The following is a 19,831-nucleotide window of genomic DNA, read 5'->3' on the forward strand; positions in this document are numbered from 1 at the left end:
AACCAATATTTTTTTAATATAAAGTTTTGCAAAAACTAACTCCACTAGCAAACTAGCTTTAAATGAAAAACGTTTTATACTAAATTGTAGATCGTTAGTGTAACATATACTTACGGAATATGAGCAATATTTTCTGCGTAGTTTTCCAAAAAGTGTTGTGAGAACTCACCTTCAAATCTAAACTGTCCCTTGTAAATTTTTAAATGAAATGTTATCTTTGCCACATTGTAGGCTCTTTGCCACAAGAAAATTTACATTTACAAAATATGAACAAATAATACAGACCATTCAGGTATCTGTTTCAGATGGTACGTTTTTAACCAAGTTAAAACATGATATCTCCTTGTAATATTCCATCCTTGAATATTCTATCTGAAATTTAATTTCAATATTCCATTAACGTTTTGTGTTAAGGTTTAAGCTTTGCATGAATTAACTTTAAGTTATTTTGAGTTCTATCCTACAATATTATCGAGAATTTACTATTCTTAAAACCTAATTAAAATAATTGCATAATATGCAGAGCAGAGGATCATATGATAAAGTATATAGTTTATTTTTCTTCTTCAAGAAATGTTGGTTTTAGTATGTGAATTAGATTGTTTTGTTTCAAAACACGAGAAATTTAAAGTGCAATCGTATTTATGCTGAGTGATTAAGGTAATTTACTTGTCATTCGACCAATTTCATTTGTAGGGTAAGTTATATTTCATATTCTACTTAAAGTACGATGTATAAAGCCAATATAACAATGTGTTAGAGTTCCGGATCTCCCATTTTCCTCTGTTTCTCAGCACTAAATTAAATATTGAAAATGATGGGAATTATATAGCTGTTTACTTCCAGTTTAGTAATCCCCTACATTTTATGCTGAAACTGTATCATGATGCCATATTTCAGTTGCAATATATAATAAAATAGTCAGAATGGATAATGAAACAAGCTATTATGTTTCATGGGGACTATGACAATGTTGCTGTATTCTGCATTAGCCAAGATAATACGTAAAATATAGGTATACTGTTTGGTTGGGATATATTCATGATATCTGATGATGTTTTGTGCATGGAGGTTTACTTTTGGAGCACCACTAGAAATAATTGTCGAAAAATGTAAGTCTTTTACTAATTTCCTTCTTATTGTCCCCTAAAAGATTTGCAGTGGGCGAGATGAAAATATCTCATCTGGTATAGATAAAATTCAAGGGGGCCACCAGAAGTATTTTGTTTTTAAAAATTACAATTCTTTTACGATTTGCGTATAAATACGGGTTCCGAATGTGTGGCGTTAAAACAGGGCAAAACTACAAACCAACCTTTGCTAGGTGACCAATAGAAAGCACAAATACTATCTAACCGAGTCAGGGCAGGGCGAAGTTGGTGGGCCACGCAGCACGGGGAGCAGCCCAGTCAGTGATGTTGAGTATACGTATAAACGAGGGTAGGGTAAAGAAGTGGGTTTTGGCAATGATATGAGTTTCAAAAGAAATGTCATGGTTTAATACTAGAACGCTCCCCCCTGTAAACATAAAATACAGTTTCTGTACAATATGCAGAAATACCCTACCAGTGAATAATAGTATATAATAGAGTCATTGGATTAAGTTCCAATGTTAGTCATCCATTTCTAGCGAAATTTTGAAAATTTACGGAGAGGAAATGGATAATTTGCTCGTTTGTATGCTTGATAATGTGTGATTAGAGCGGAAGTTACGTTTATTATTTTCATAAGCGATTATAAACATGGAGCTATGTGGCAAGCAAAAGAATCTATTTCACGTGAGGTTACTGAATAGTTGTATTGTGGAAAAGTAACGAGCATTTGCATTCTAAACATGGCTGCAGGTGCACAGAGACACTCTATTTGGTATCCTTACGCGGAGATGAGAAATTACAGTCTATTAACTTTAACGAAATTAGTTTAAATTTTTTTTTTAGCACTAAGCTAACCCAAACCTATTCTATTCTATTTGACCCTACCTTATTCTACCCTACTTATCAATACCTTATTCTATCCTACCCTAGAGGGGGCACGGTGGCTATGTAGTATAGCGTCACCTCCGGTGCTTGGGGTTCCTGGTTCGATCGCAAACGGTAAGCTAGATGCGAAAACAGGAAAACACGCGTTTGATCATTTTAAAAGTACAACATATCAAAGCAAAAAGTGTTATCCCAGGGCCACCTGCAGAATCCTAGGCAGGATCCAACTCAAAATTTTCAAATAACAAGAGGGATCAAGTAGCATATCGTTGGAAAGTTGTTTGCAAACGAAAGAAGACCGAAAGAAGTCTCGACTCTCTAAAATTGAACTGTGCAACATGGCAGCCGGTCAAAATGTCAGTAAAAACGTCACTGTAAAGGCTGTGGCCCAGACGGGCTCCTACTATATATTTTCAAATAGGAAATGGGGTCAAGTAGCATATCGTTCGAAAGCTGTTAGGAAATGGAAGAACATGGATCTTATTTTCATGCTTTCTTTCTTGTTCACCAAATGGTCTACGTATGAACTTCTATTATGTTCGTTAGTGTGATGCTCAAACTAAATACATGGAAGTGCGTCGGGACCGTAATACGGCAAATTGTGGAGGCGTTAAAATATTAAATAATACTTTTGATAAAGTGGATACTTTCAAATATTTAGGATCAATATTAACAGACAAAAATCATATTCACGAAGAAATTAAATGTCGACTAAAAGCAGGGAATTCGTGTTACTATTCGGTTCAAAATCTCTTGTCGTCGCGAATTCTGTCGAGGAATTTGAAGCTTAAAATATATAAAACGATAATCATGCCTGTTGTTCTGTATGGTTTCGAAACATAGTCGCTTACTCTGAGCGAAGAACATAGACTGAAAGTATTTGAGAACAGGATCCTGAGAAGAATATTCGGACCCAAGAGGAACGAGAATGGGGAATGGCGGAAGCTTCATAACGAGGAACTACATAGTTTATACGGTTTACCCAACATTGTTAGGGTCGTCAAGTCTAGGAGGCTTAGGTGGGCGGGTCATGTAGCTAGAATGGAAGAAAGTAGAAACGCTTTCAAAGTCTTGACTGGTAGACCCATAGGAAAACGACCATTAGGAAGACCTAGGCGCAGATGGGAGGATAATATTAAGATGGATCTCGCAGAGATAGGAATACAAAGTAGAAACTGGATCCAATTAGCTAAGAATAGAAGTCAGTGGAGAGCTTTTGTGAATGCGGCACTGAACCTCCGGGTTCCATAGGCCATAGAGTGAGTGAGTGTGTGAGTGTGATGCTTAAATTTTGTCTAATTCAGTTAATTATCCAGCAACTTCTGGATACAGTAATTACCGTAAACTAGGTATACTTTGGCCCTTTAAAGGCAACTTTGGTCCAAAGGAAGAGAAAGAGTTGATTGCTTTCTACATGGTTATTATGATTTCTATCAGTAAGAAAAGTTGTAGATCGAAGTATTACAACATTGAGAATACACGGATATTGGCGCAAGTGATTTGTTTCCAGAACGTGGGAAGCAAAATGTTAACAATTGTTAGGAAGTAAACATTTATTTGTATTTATTTATTTATTTAATTATAATACAAACATTGATTTACATTCACTTTCTACGCGTTACAAATATATTATCCATAAATAATCTTTGTCGAAGTGAGATTTTAAAAAAGCAGTACACATGAAATTTATTACTGTCTATAATTTTAACATTTTTGTTTGATTATGTGTTAGTTGATAACACGGAAAATGATTACACTGCAGTTGCAAAGATCGCGTGGTTCGTAATGCACTATCTTGTTTTATTTTCAAATTTATATGCAAAACTTGGGTTCTGGCTACTTTACGGTGCTAATTGAGTAGTCGTGGCTTTGTTACATTTACCATAGAGGCACAAGAAAAATGTTCGGATTAACTTTACATTAGGCACTACAGTTTGTCTTTATGTGCATCAGAAAATAGGTCTGATGTAGAAGTGTTTTGCGACAAATAACATGTCTATATCTTTATAGATAAGCCAAGCTCGGTGCGATTGCGCGAGGAACGGCCACCAACTTGTGCAATATTGTCATTATTAGCTACCATTGCTCGTGTCCGTATATAGGACACCAATTGAAGAGATAATGAAAATTGCACTGCATTGCACTCGACTCCAGCACTCTTTCAACACCAAAGTTATATCGAGACCAGAGCCCTGCAAACCCAGGCCCGAAGACGGCTCGACCCGGTCCGGCCCGAATCTCGAGCCGGGCAGAGAACGGGCCGGACCCTAAACTGGCCGGGCACAAACGGGCTGGGTGTAACCGGCCTGAGAACAACCAAGCTGATAAGTCAAGTCAATCCTTCAATATGCAATGGAAAATGAGAAATGTGTCGTCATAATATTGCAGTGTGTATTTCTCCTTCTCGAATGGGAAAATCGTGTGAAAAGTTACCCAAGGTTTGCTTTCTATATCCCTATTCTGTCTGTCTATTTGTTATCTGTGTTTGTTCTGTCCAGCCATCTTTATTATACAATAATACAGCTCATGGACGTAAAAGACTTATACTACACTCACTAGTGCATTATGAGTAACAGAGAAGATACGTAAAACTGCTACACCGTATGTGATACTAATACTACAACTACTACTGCTAATACTACTACTACTATTACGATTACGAATGCTAGTGCTAATTCCACTATTGCTGCCACTGCTACTACTTTTACCACTACTGCTACTACTCATTCCTATACTAATATGACAGCGAATACCACTACTGCTATTACTAGTAATACGAAAACAAACCAATGAAAATTAAATCTTTGAATCCCACAGTTATGCCGGCTAGGCTAAAGGAGACGGTGATGATGAGAATTAAATGAAATGGTGGAATGAATAAAGTGGGAGAAAACGGGAGAACGCCGAGAAACCTTCCAAACGGTGTTTGTCCACCACAAAGTTTACTTGGCAAGAGCTGGGATCGAACCAGGGATCCCATCCACCAGAGGTAAACGCTCAACCAGTGAGCCACCGTTCCAGGAACATCTAATCGACCCTGGTGTCTTGATGATTTATTTGATCATTATATTTCGTTATATTTGTAGGATCATACTGTAAACAATTCAGGAACATGTAACACCATTTGGTATTTGCCATGCTAATTGAACATTACTACAAATTGCACTGATCTTATGAGCATGCCAGTTCACGGTTTTGGCCTCCGTGGTCTTATGGTAGCGTACCAAATTCTACTTAGTAGATCAAGTACTTGATTTTATCATACGTTCTTTAGGTAACTACGTCTCAGGCCGTATGGATGATGATGGGATGAATTGTTGGAATGAAAACAGTGGGAGGCAGCGGGACCACCCCGGAAACTCCCACGCACACGGTGTTTGTCCACCACAAAGCTCACATAGCACAAGCAGGGAGTGATCCGACGACCTCTAGAACCAGATGTGAGTGCTTTTCCTACTGAGCCACCGTTGTCCTTCGTAGATCAAGCATCGGTTCACATTCTACGTAGACCGGCTATAATAACTAGCATTTCTCCGTTTTCTTCTGTACTTAGAAGATAAATTCTGTACCACCAGACATGTCAACTCTGATGCGAAGTTGTAGTAGTATTAGCAATGGTCGTAGTAGTAATAGTAGTAGTATTACAGTACTTTGCAGTCTTGAATAAAGAGTCCGTTTCCCAAACACATTACGATTAATATAGGCTGACAGTAAGACCGGACGAACACGGCAAAGGGAGGGGTAGTGGAGGACATTTTTTTAAAAAAAGCTGACAAGATTAGTTTCCGTCGGCCCGGAAATACATGTGCCCGGTTCGGCCCTATAACATTTGTGTACGGGCCGGTCCAGTTTGATATTACTTGAAAAGGGCAGGGCCTGGCCGGGCCGAACCGGGCGCGCCCGGCCCGTGCCGGGCTCTGATCGAGATCAGAACTTCTGCTTACCACATCCGAACTACACGAAGTTTCGCCGGAAATCAAAGGCATGTCTCCTGGGCTAGAGACGCTTATAATAACCATATGGCCACAAGGGAGCTAAACATGAAAATATGATTACCATCCTTATTATTATTATTGAAGATGTGAAATTTTAATGGTGAATATGAAATTGCAGATGGTTCAGACAAAAAACACATACGGTGTGACATTTTGAGCGAAAGGGAAGTGGGCTTGAAAAGGGTGCTAGGTAAACAAAGTTGAAAACCACTGTCTTAGACTTTAACTAAGCGAAGCAAGCTATCACAAACTTTATATAACCTCCCGTGTATCTATTCTACTCTGCTGTGTCCTGGTGTGAATTTGATAGAATATTAGTTTGTAGTGGTCACCAAACACTTCTTGATGCGGAGTTTACGTACTTGACGGCACAATTGCAACGAATAAGTATTATCGCTAAAGGCACTACAATGACATCTTTCACAAAATACTTCTATATTTCGAATGTATCCTCGTCGCCAAAAGAGCCTTTACATCGCCGTCACGGATATGTGATCGAGAAGTACTCTAAGGAAGGGATGGTTGCATAAAAATTCATAATTAATTTTGATGAGTTTTTATTTTGACTAGGGAAATAACGTAGGTATAGGGAGTAAAGGCACAGATTTGAAGCATCAGTGCACTGTCATCTCTGAAAAGATTCGTATTCTCCGTTTTTCAATTTATCGCCTTATATGTTAAATTAAACACCACAACATCTGTCACTGATAGCGTAGATCATCTTACTTTTTAAAATTGCCTCCTGTAACCTATTTGTCCAAACATTAATCTCCAGACACGATGTAGAGAGAAGAGAAAGAAAGAGATACGACATCTGTAAGATTTATGTAATTCACTAAGGGATTATAGGGACCGACTGAGCTAATTACTGCTACTAGTGCTTTTTACTCTTCAGAAATTTACAACATGTTCGCAGGCCACTTTTCAAAGTCCTAAATCTGTGTGTGAATTATTTCATTTGCCTCACTGTAATTATTTGAGAATGGAAACTGATTACGCTGAACTTGAATATGTTTCGCTGTTGTAAAGCAAGGAGCGTAAGAAGTGTAAATAAGGTTCTTACTATTATATAAAACACAGAAGTATTTATTCCGTGTATAGAAGAATATAATACAGTAACTAAGCAACATCACAATCACTAATGCCCGCAGGATTTTTCCAACGAGGGGGGGGGGCAAGTTTTACGTTTCATTCCCTATATATATATTAAGTTAAAAGTCATAACATTTATCATGCATAGTTTATATCGTCTTTCGCCGCTGTAGCCTATTAGTCAGAACATTCATCTCTAGATATGATGTCGAGAGAATAGAAAGAAATATATATATGAACTGTGGTGTAACTAATTTTACTGCGCCTTGCATCGATCGATCATCGATTTACTCATACTCCCCCTGCCCCCTGGCCCAGATATTTCAGCTGCTGCGTTATATATATGGTTCCATGCCCGAAGAGCCAGACAAAAATACAAAGACAGAAAGGCCCGAGTCAAAACGACCCTGGTCAAAAGGGCCCAATCAGAAGGGCCCGAGCTGAAAGGGGCCCCACTACAAAAGGTCCCGAGTCAAAACGGATCCACGTCAAAAGAGTCCGGGTCAAAAGGTCTCCGCAACAAAAGGTCCCGAATCAAAATGCCCCTCATAAAAAGGGCCCGAGTCGAAAGAGTCCCCGCTACAAAAGAGCCCGAGTCAAAACGGCCCCGCGACAAAAGGGCTCGGGTCAAAAGGACCCGAATCAAAAGGTCCTGAGTGAAACGGGCCCAGGACAAAACGCCCCTCACCAAGTGGGCCGGGTCAAAAGATCTTCGCAACAATAGGGTCCGAGAATTGTTTGTTCACACAACACACGAATTTGCGATTTAGGTAACGATAATGGAAATAACAATTATAACGACTGTCTGCATTTTTGCGTTACGTTACTATACTTATAATTTTTGCGAAGACTGGTACGGAATGACAACCAACGTCAGTAACAGAGGCAATTCTTGAGGGAAGTGACATTAATAAAAATAAACATTTTACTAATGCAATCCACGAGAAGTTAACTGCGCAAATGTATGATGGAATTTCATTTACGATGGAAAACATTAATAGTCTCAAAACGAAAGTTCAAACAAAACACATCAACCACTTTTTGTTCATTGTTATGCATATTTTGATTATTATTATTATTATTATTATTATTATTATTATATTACTCTTATTATTATAATTAATAACAATAATAATAATATACAAGGTCAGTGTTAGCACATGCATTCAAACCAGTATACGTCACTGCTGGAAACTATGAACTCTATATTAACATCGGTCGTCTTTCGATCATTTTATGTTACTCCCTGCCACTCTCCCAAGGTGTGCAAAGGTGTCTTACCCCTTATTCAAAGCATGAAAAGCAAACAATATTTTCACAAACACAGCCAGGGTCAGAGAGGGAGTGACAGAGAACGCACACAGCTCACTCTATAGCTGTAAGAGACCCATGGGTATTTATAGTTGTCCTCTTGTTACAATGACTCCAGTCAAGGCGTACCTATCAAGGTCAGTTCAGGCAGTTGAACACAGAGTTGACTGTTAGAAAACAACAGCAGCATACAACCAGTCCCTTCTGTTTACTAATTCACGAATATTTTTCGCCTTCATGCATACAGGTCACGTATTGCGTATATTTAAATGGCATGCTGTGTCAAGTATATAATCCCAAAAAGATATGAGTACTCAAAAGGCAAAAAACATGTACCTATTTTTGTTTTCCTTTTTCTATTAGCCAGTGGAAGTGTGTATGGTTGTTTCAACATCCTTCTTGTAGTTTGGTTAGGATTCACTTCCTCTTTTTAGTTGAGCTTTTGGCTATGAATATCACCGCGACAAGTCGTGGTTCTTATGATAGTCGCGTATTTTCGCCCGGAGAAATTACGGAAATAATAAATAATGTAGACTCCGATGCTTTTGAAACGGACGATGAATGTAGTTTGTAGGAAGATTCTAGCATCAATTTATGTGACACACATACCTCTTTTCATATAGCCTCGCTGCTGAACGGGACGTTAAACTCAAAATCAAAGATCAAAACATACCTCTTTCTATTCAAAAATATTGTGGTTTACAATATGCGGAATTCAAGATGGCTGCCATGATGTACACTAAATCATTTAACGCCGTTTCTACACCAATGCCAAACTGTAACATTTGCTTTTACTCCGTCTATGCGTCCCTTTTTTTACTGCCCGATCTATTAGATTTTTTCTATTAGATACATATGTGAAACATAGCACACTCTGTCCCAAACAGACGATGTGTCAAAAATGAGTTCACATTCTCATTTGTGGGAACATTCAAGCCTAAGATGAAGTGTAAAATCATAACCATCTTCATTTTAAACAATACTGTGTGATATGCAATGTGGCGGAATTCAAGATTCCTTCCATGGGGACCACACTCCAAATCAATGCAGTTTTTGCAATAATGTCATTTGTAACATTTATTTTTCCTCGGTCCACGCATGTCGTATTATTGCTCTGTCTCAATACTTTTTACTAACCCTGTATATAGATCCACATGTGTCTTCTCACAGCAAAATTAAACTAATCTTTTCCACAGGATATTTTTCATACTATACTTTGATTCAGGGGTAGAAATGAAATTTTAGGAGAAAGTCAATAATAGATAAAGTTTGATTGGGCTATGTCACGAGAAAGACGGGAGTAAGGGGCGGACTGACCAGGGCCGTCAGGCCACAATCGCGGCCTAGGCCCTCTCAGAAAAAATAATGAAACATTAAAGAAAGAAAGAGAAAGAGAGAAAAGCTAAAACAGAGGAAAGCTAAATAATTCGGTAGATCACTGTCATTATGCTGCCAACATACACTCTTCTTCCATCGTTTCATCAATCTGTAAGTTATCATTTTCAATAGGCTCCTTTTGTTACTGGATTTGTGGCTAGGTCCACCTTTCACTATGGTCTTTCATTATCAGAAACTGTGATTTAGTTTGTACCTATGGCCTTGAACTCTTCTTTCAATATATTGAACAGTTGGGGCCTTCTTTCATTAAATTGAGCGGTTGGGGCCCTAGGCCCTTTATTCATTATATTGGGCAGTTGGGGCCTTCTTTCATTTCATTGAACAGTTAAGGTCCTAGGCACTTTTTTCATCATGTTGAGCTGTTGGGACCTTGGACCTTTTTTTCATTATACTGGACAGTTGGAGCCCTTCCATCGTTGAAGACTGGAGTCTGGTTTGTAGCAGGGTCCATATTTAACCACAGGCTGACTGGTTCTTTATGGATGTTAATACATCTTGTAGGTCTATATTTGATAATTCAAAAATGGAAAAACAGCGCATTTTTAAACAGAATTGCAGGAGAAAAAAGTGGAAGACGCCAAGAAAGCGGGCATTTTCAGCATAATGGTTGATTCTATCCAAGATGTTTCAGTGCTTAATCAGCTGGCTATAGTAATTCTCTACGTTATAAACGTTCAAGTATTTGAGTGGCTGTTAGCAGTTGTCGTAAACAGTGACACTGCAAGACAAGTAACTTATAATGAAATCAAAAGAGTACTTTGTGCCAACAATGTTTTGGATATCTGGTATTGTAAACTGCTCTTTTGATGGAGCTGCTAACTTGAGTGGATGCTATAAAGGAGTTAAAGCATTACTGGAGAAGAAGAATCCTGAAGTCATTTACACCCAATGCATGGGTCATGCTCTTAATTTCGTTATGACAAATACGATTGAGTAGATCCCTGAAGCTGCAAACTTATTTGGTGTGGTTGAAACCAGTGCCGTGTTCTGTCTGAATACTACAAAAGAAAGGATGTTTGGAAGAAAATGATTGATGCAAGCCACGAGGGACATGACAGACTACGAAAAGTTCAACAAGTTGGTGCAACACGATGGTGGAGCAAAAACAAGGCACTGAATGCGGTAGTCGACAGTAACGAGTTTCGCTACGAAACATGAAGCCAAGACGAGGATGACTGTCTATCATTATCAAGATTTCTTTCATTTTTATTGTTCCTTAATGATTATGTACAAGGCAGGAGTTTTAATGTAAAATCAAAATTTCAAGCTAAAATTTGTTGCATAAATGGACAGAATTTAACACTGTAATGATGTGCTCTGAACTGAGCCTGTTTCAAAATACCTGCAGTCTCACGGTATTTTGTCTACAAGTCGATTTTATCACACGGTATTTTCTACAAATTGTCTACAAATCTCCAGGTTGTAAGATAGTCTATATCTTACAACCTGGAAACTTGTAGACAATTTGCAGCAGCAGTTTCAGAAGAAAATAGAGGCAAAAGATGTCTGTTTAATGCTTTACGAAAATACAAAAAATATTTTGTGTGAAAATAAATCAACAGCTTGCGCAATCTGGTGTAGAGATAGCAATGGAAAAAGACTTTCCGCCGAGAAGAATCTTAAAGAAGAAGAAAATGTCAGGAAAGCTTGTGGCAGATGAACTAGGAAAGAACTTAAATATAAGTTAAATTGATTTATTCAGAATAAGAAACTTCAACGAAAATTATGAATACAGCTATTACATGTGTCAGTGATAGATTTCAGCAGCCACAAGAATTGAATATGCTGGATCTCAAGCACTTTTCGGAAATCAAGAAGAATGGTGTGTCTGCAGGAGCTTTCAGAGTTCTTGCGAAAAAAACTAAATATAAAACAGGAGGAAATATACAAAGAGCTCCAGCAGTTCTCTGTCGTGTATTACACTCTGTCACAAAACGTTCTGGTTTTTGATGATCCTGAAGAGAATGATGCCTCTGAATCCGTAGAAGAAGATGATGATTATGCATCTGTGCATGCTATGGAAGATGGAACATCTTTGGACAGGATTCACGACAAGAGTGATAATGATGCTGTAAACACCTTGTGTGAAAATTGTTTGTCATATGCAGGGAAAATTTTGTACCAATTTCTGTCAGTCTAGTTGTTTTAATAATTTATACATTGTATACAAACATGCGTTGTCTCTACCATGCACGCAAGTGACATGTGAAAGGTGCTTCTCAAAGTTAAAGTTAGAGAGTAAACAAATCTCAGAGCTAGTTTATGTGAAGAGATTTTGGATACATTTTTACTACTATGAACGAAGTTATTTAGGAACTCTGCAATTCATAATCTGAACTGAAAACAATCTTAACTTTTTAAAAATTATTAGTTGTTTAGTGGTTCAGCAGTGTTTTTCATTTTCAGTAAAACTGACGTGTTCATTGCACAGTCAAAAGTTATTATTAGTTGTTTAGCTGTCCTGTTCATTCCATAATAAAAATTTATTGGCTATTATTTGTTTAATGTTTCAGCTACCATACAGAGTGTCTCAAAAGTCCCATGATATACGGTAACTCTTATTATCAGAGTTACAACAAAATGTAGGAGGGGAAACCGTCTCTCAATATGATATTTTCAATCTAAAGTGAAAGAACTTTTCAAATCGGACAAGCCGCTTGGACTGTACACTCTATAAGCGCCCAATGTTACATGAAAACGCAACGTTACCATTTACCTGGACCCACAACATAAATTAATGAAGTTACTGTCTATTAAAAATATTATATTTGGAGACGGTTTCTCCTCTTACATTTTGTTGTAACTCTGATAATAATAGTTATCCTAAGTAAATATCCAGAGTTAAATGTCGTACCTCGGTACTATTAAAAAAACGATGAGCAAGATGTACAATTACGGGACAAAGAATCAAAACCATGAAATGATACTTCTACAACGAATGCTATTTATAAGGATGACAACCCTGAGTATGTATAGAGCTACCAAAAGTGCAGTTGAAGTTAAGAAATCATGCTAATGTTAATAGCGATTGTGTGGCTAATACAGTCTCAACGTCGTGTCTCAACAAGCTTTTACGTTTTGAGGTTTGCTTATTAGATACACAACAAACTATGGAACTCATTGAACATACTTCAGAAGAGTAACGATGACACGCAGAATGAAACAACAGCAGACGTTCTTGATACAAAGAAGGAATTACGTTCACAGGAGAAGCATAGTACATGTGGTTTCTTCTCTCATCCAGTGAATGTCATAATACGGAAAAAGGAAGAGGCATTTCGCTTCCATAACTGAATACTTATGTCAAGACGATACTCTAACATGTGGAATCACTGACCTTCAGAATTCTGTAATTACTTTGTTCTCGTGTTTATCAAGTGAATCCATTGACGTTCTTGTCTTCTGTTCGCAATAATACTTTGTTATGTCAAAATATTACACTGTTTTCTTTACTTTTTATAACGCTGTACAATAAATGTGTTATTTTACTCAACGTCAATTGTATCACACCAGTTTGGCGCTATTCGGCGTTGGTGGTAGGCGTAACTAGTTACGTCAATATCACACATTTCCTATTGTGCACAAAAGAAAATGGAAACAATTTGCGAACTATTTATCTGTTGTAGATGACAAATTAAAAGTAATGTATTCATATTTATTTGCACACCACTTTCGTGGGTGCTATAATGTTATCTGATTAATTTGCTCTGCTGTTTGTTATATAATTCATGTTTAATTATTTATCATACATGCTGTTCATAGTTGAACAATATTGTTACGCATTGTAATGTTTACTAGTTTAACTGGTAATAAGAAAGTAAAACTTAAAAAGTACTAGAGCGCTTACTTTTACTGTGTGAGGTCCCTGGTTCGATCCCAGCTCGCACCAAGTGGTTTTCCTTAGCTCATTAACACCATGTGTGTGTTTCTTCTCGATGTTTTCTCCCACTTCTGTTACCCATCATTTCGTTCACCGTCTTCTTTAGTCTCAGTACATAATCATGCGAGTTAAACTAAACATAGAAGAATATTAATGCAAACCTTACATTTCTTCTGTTATTGAGCTCCTCCGTAGCTAAGCGGTTAGCGTGAGCTCCTCCACATCTTTGGCGTGGGAGACTCGGGTTCGATTCCTGGCCGGAGCTCATGTGGTTCGGATTCCACGTTAATCAGTAGGTCCACGTCTCATATAGCCTCGCTGCTGAAAGGGACGTTAAACTGAAAATCAACTTAATTTTCTGTTGTTATTATGAATTCAATGAGTATTTTATTTCTTTTCAACGAAAATGTGATTCAACATAACATTTAAGTAAGATATTTCAGATGTTTACTAAGAGGTTTTCGTCTGCAGGCATTCTATATTGTGCATTTATCAACAGGTTATAAATATGTACCAAATAGTTAGTGCACGTCTTTGTTATACGTGATATGGTTCCCGATTCCCGATAGGAGAAGAGATTTCGTAGTATTTACCTTGTATTATAAAGCAATTGTGGAAGATGTATTTGAACTAAGAAGAAAACTCCATGCTGAAATGTAGAAAACAATAGCTCTGTTGCGCACAAATCACCAAATACAATAAGCCCATACCTGTAATGACAGGGTTTCTAAATATAGAAGTCAAGTCCAAGAATATTTGCAGTTAATAAACGATTCTGTAAATTCCGTTAGAAATGAAACCTTAATACTTCTTTCTATGCCAACTCGAGCTTCTATTAAGTTTAGTTCTTTTTTGAAAGATGTATATCAGGTATTAGAAACAAAGTAAGCACGTGAGGCATATGGCAAATACTTAGGTAAACCTTTCAACGTTATATTATAAGACGTATATGGTACTGAAATAAAATGAAATCTTTCAGTTGTACGTTTCAGAGTACTAGCGTGTAGGTTAAAGGAGACAGTGATAATGACAGTTGATAAAATGATGGAATCACGAATGTGGGAGGAAACGGGAGAACCCCGAGAAAAGCCTTTCGCAGGATGTTCGTCCACCACAATGCCAACTTAATTTGAGCTTGGATATCTACTGGTATTGTTGGGATGAACTGGTACAATGTTAATCCAAACAAATGTTCTTTCAGTTCCATGAAAAACATTTTGTAACAGAGACATGATGTAGAAAAGATACAAAGCTTTGAGCGAAACTGGTACAAAGTTTGCTATTTGTTCTCCATGTATTTATATTCTTTTTGCGAAGTCCACTATTTGTTCTCCATACATTTATATTCTTTTTGCGAAGTTCGCTATTTGTTCTCCATACATTTATATTCCTTTTGCAAAGAAAGCTATTTGTTCTCCATACATTTATATTCATTTTACAAAGTTAGCTATTTTTTCTCCATACATTTATTTTCCTTTGAGTGTTACTTGGAAACAAAGGCAAAACGATTTGAGAACCAAACATTAATCTATAATCTACTGTTGTTAACAGTAGGGACGATCCTAAACATAGGATAATTTACATATTTTTGCTTAGCGCTAGGGATTTACGGACGAATTTAATAACTTTCTTGGTTCAGTAAAGCTTCATACAAGAAGAAAACCGACGATAGCTTTCAGAATACAAGACATTCACGATTTCATCACAAGAATTCAAACAAATAATGTTATATTTTAGGAGCTAGCCCGAAGAAGTTTTCCACAAAGGAAAACGGATTACCATCCGTAAAAGTTACCTGAGAGACTCATACATAATGCCGGAGTTTCATCCGTTTGCTTTATAAAGATATCCCGAATCCTATTTGAGCTTAGGATTGAAAGTGTAAAATGCATCATTACTCCCGAACACCCATACGGGTGAACACTCGTGTAGTAGCCGAAAGTGAAGAATCGCCAACCTTCCTAATATCGATCTTCCTCATACCATCCTGCTCATATTATATTCACCTTGACCTATAAGAAAAAGTTTTCCTGATCTTTCCTACAGTTTTGCCATTTATAACTCTAAATATTTCCTGCATATTTTTATTAAGATTTATATATCTTTCGCATCTCAAGGTTATCCATACTATTATTATTATGCTAAGTCACAATTCCCCACTAGTACTTCAAATAAGGATAGATAATAATGAACGAAAAGTGAAAATAAAGTGTTTTCTACAAATTTACTCTAACGGGGTTTAATTCGATAGACATCGGACATATATAACCGTTATCCACTAAGCTGTTAGCGTTTTGATATCACCTAGGTCTAATTACGACCTAATGGACTAGAAAGTTCAATATCTCAGAAACAAAAGCCTGCCAGTAAATCATAATCTTTATGTAAAACAATTCAAACTCAATTTTATTGCAATCAACCAAGCATTACGTGAATTCTATTTTTATATAATTGAACAATGAAATGTATGATTCTTAGTAATAACAAAATACAAAAACTATGTTGTCTTGATTTGAAAGACACTGTCTCAATGTGTCATACAGGCTACTGATAATACAATATTCCATGTATTTGGTAATATATACATATTGATTTGCAATAGATGCTCTGCGGTTTATCCAACTCGTGATCACACTCACGTAAGAACATAAAAAATAACTCTAATGATTATATGTAGTTTCAGTTGATGGAAATTCTTGAGCTGCAAATACCACCCAACACATTAACGTATCAACTTCAATTACTGCAATTACTTTGAACTTTCACCCAAAATAAATACATTTTGCAGCATAAAAAATTTGTCCTCTGTTCAAATTGCGTAGCAAATTAATATATCGTTCGTATTCATGAATCTAAATCCATTATTATTTACAAACATTGAAGATTTAAGGTTTAATCTGAATGCAATGAACAATCGTACATAGGCTAGTAAGATAGTTTGATGACATTTTACATACGTTTTTGTGAAATTACTCGAGAATATTACGTACTCCACAGACTATAAAATATCATTTTCTTTCAGATTTGGTATGTCGTGGTCAAAACGCCTTCCATCACTTCAGTCACTAACATCCGATCAAGTAGTGGAGAGGATTCTGGAAAACAAACCCAAAACATTTGAAGATCATGTTAAATTTTATAGACAAAGGCAGTCAACACGAGATTACTTCCAACGGCTACCTACTGCAGTATTTAATTTGCTTTGGACTAAGTTTGAGAGAAGAATACTTAACAATCAAATACGGGAGAGATTCAATACTAACTACTCTGATTCGTCTTGTCCTTCTTGGTTGCTAGTTCTAGAAATTTTTGGTTCAACAGAATTACAAACACTAAAAATTCGTCTGGATAAAACGTTTGGAAAGAAGCACATGACAAGATTTATGGAATTGGTGCACGAATTCTCAAGCTCTTTGGAAGCTCTTGAACTATGTGGGGGAATTTTCTACAGTTTCATGGATTACCGTCTACTAAAAGAAACTTTACAGTCTGCTAGAGAATTGGTAAATTTAAGTCTTATTGGAATGTGCAATGATGAAATTTTGGAATTCATAGGACAAGTTTGTTATAAGCTTCAGAAACTTGATGTTTCTCGTTCTGAAATATCGGATATTGGCCTTAACCTACTGACACAAAAGATAGTAAGAAAACAAAGTTTGCAGGTACTGGATAGTCAGGATGGCCAAAGAACCTTTTATCATGTAGATAGTGGTAACAGTAAGCAAGAAGAATGGAAAAGTACATTCTGGAATATACCCGATATTTTTACATCAATTTTGAAATTGATACCCCCTGCAGAACTTATTCCAGACGAAAATTCAAAAGTAAAAGAATTTTATAGAGTGAGAACACCTTTATGTAACACACTGCGAAGTTTGTCATTTTCCACATACAACTGCTTCTCCGAGAAAATGTTGCTGATATTGTTGGAATTATTGCCAAACTTGGAGTATATAGGTACATGTTTGGGACCCATGCCCATGACTTCCTTCTTTAATTCCAGTCCCACACAGTGGAGTCCTCCCGAGAGCTACAAGGGAAGAACACTACGATTAAAACACGTAAAGTTGGGCATTCTCTCGGAAAATACAGTCAAATGGATATCGTCTCTGTGTCCATTACTTGAACATCTCGAATGTGAAGACATTTCTGCTGATCTTACTAGCCTAGAAGTTTTGAATCCTCTTAAGTCACTGAAAATACGTCACAAGCCAGATATAATGAATGAGGATTCATTAAATTCATTGCAAAATGTTATTACACAGTATATCATAAACAAAGGTCAAAACCTTCAGAAATTATTGTTAAAATACAACAGACCAATTCCGGATTCTTTTATTGATTTAAGTTTATTTTTGAAATGTTGTAAAAATTTAGAAGAAATTGAAATTTTTACTTGTGATTCAGGATCTATATATTTGAATGAAATTCACTCTTTACCCAGTTTAAAAAAAGTCGTATTAGTAGTTATTACAGAAGAAACTATTCTTAATATTTTCAAAAGCGCACCATCTGTCGTTGAAGTAATAATCTATGAGGTTGTTAATCGATCGGAAACATTTATATCTAAATTGTGTGAGGTAAGTCCTAGACCGAAAGATTTGAAGATCTTTTGGGTGCCACAAGGATTCACAGATAGTGAAGAAGAGCTAAGTTTGTTCCTAGAATGCTTTGGTAGTATTGAAAAAGTGGGTTCTTTGCCGGACGAACTGATGTCCAAGTATAAAATTGATTTTTACCATAACTTTGAGGAAGACATTTTCTAAATTTCATTCTTCCTGATTAATATTTGCTTTTGTGTTACGGCTAAATTATCTATCTAAAATTTGTGTTGAAAATATTTTTTGTTTCAATAAAAGTAATATTGGTATAAAAGTTTTACGCTTGGGAAGTTTCAAATTTTCTCTCTCTCCTTATATATATATATATATATATATATATATATATATATATATATATATATATATATATATATATATGCCAATGTAGGAACTTCAATAGTAGTAACTATTTATTTACAATTGATATGATACAACATATATAAGTCCTTCAATGTGGTCAAGAGCATTGGGTATAACCCGTTGCAGCGATGTGGAAGTCATTAAATACCTGTAGCAACACCTGTCGTGTGGGTAGTTTTAATGGTCCAGTCTACTGCTTGAAGAATCTCCTGAACAGCTCTGAAACGAATACTACGTAAAGGTTTCTTCGTCTTAGGAATCAAGGCAAAGTCCAAGAGTAGAGTGGATGATATAGCAGTTCCCACCTCAATCAATCGAACAAATCAGTCACATCTTGCGCTGAATGCAGCCGAGCCTTGTCAAGCAAAATGATATAAGGATTCTACCAGAAATGTCGCCCCTTCTTTCTCAAGAATGGTCGCAAGTTGTGTCCCAGAAAGGAACAAAAATAATGCGTATTAACAGTCTGATGGTATGCATTAGGATTACACCATCCTAGTCATAGAAAAGAATCGCCTTAACTTTCATATTGGTGGGGTTCCGAAAACTTTGGATTTTCATTGTCACCCACAATGACACCATTTGTTTGATTGGCGTTATAATTGTGACTCGCACGATTTTGCCCATATTTCATCGAGTGTAATGATACAGCGTAAGAAAGCCTTCATGTTCGCTAGTAGCGCTACAAGTGAGTACGAGTTGTGTCGTATCATAGTCATTTTTGCATTTCCTTAAATTCATGTATCCGCATCAGCGTGATACAATTTTTCTTATGACTAAACGTTCCTAGAAAATGTGCAGAACAGTTATGTGCACTAATCCTGTCTCTTCGGCCAACTCACGAATAGTATGGCATATCTCAATGTCCAGTAATGTGGTAACAACATTTACGTTTTCTGCACTGGCACGGAAACGACCAGACCATTCACGTCTTCCACATATTGCCGTTCTTCCTTGTAGGATCATACCTATTTTGTCACTGTTCTGTAAGACAGGGCAGATTCCATGCAAGCCTCTTGAAGACCATGATGACACTATGTTGCTATACGGTCTCTTACATATACAATTTTTATCCAACTACGTCCTTCTTGTTTCGAAAACATCATGATAACGATAATCTTGTCCATCGCCCCATACATGTTTGTATGTATAACATAGACTGCCCACTACATGAGGCTCAGTCCTTGTACTTTACTGACCTTGAGCGTGAGTGAA

General features: G+C 36.7%; 1 protein-coding gene across 2 annotated transcripts; it reads left to right on the forward strand.

Annotated features, from left to right (window-relative positions):
- Positions 1-480: 480 nt before the first annotated feature.
- On the forward strand, positions 481-18,524 carry LOC145677594 (uncharacterized). Of its 2 annotated transcripts, none has more exons than XM_081748049.1 (2): positions 481-660; positions 16,678-18,524. In XM_081748049.1, exon 2 carries the CDS (start codon positions 16,685-16,687, stop codon positions 18,419-18,421), a length of 1,737 nt encoding a protein of 578 aa, XP_081604175.1. In that variant the 5' UTR covers positions 481-660; positions 16,678-16,684; the 3' UTR covers positions 18,422-18,524. The 2 variants fall into 2 exon arrangements, with proteins under 2 accessions (XP_081604175.1, XP_081604174.1); XM_081748048.1 differs by having other exon boundaries at positions 482-697.
- Positions 18,525-19,831: the final 1,307 nt, after the last annotated feature.

This window comes from Thermobia domestica, unplaced genomic scaffold (assembly GCF_964235325.1).
Source record: "Thermobia domestica unplaced genomic scaffold, izTheDome1.hap1.1 HAP1_SCAFFOLD_1073, whole genome shotgun sequence".
In the NCBI taxonomy this organism is placed as follows: Eukaryota; Metazoa; Arthropoda; class Insecta; order Zygentoma; family Lepismatidae; genus Thermobia; species Thermobia domestica.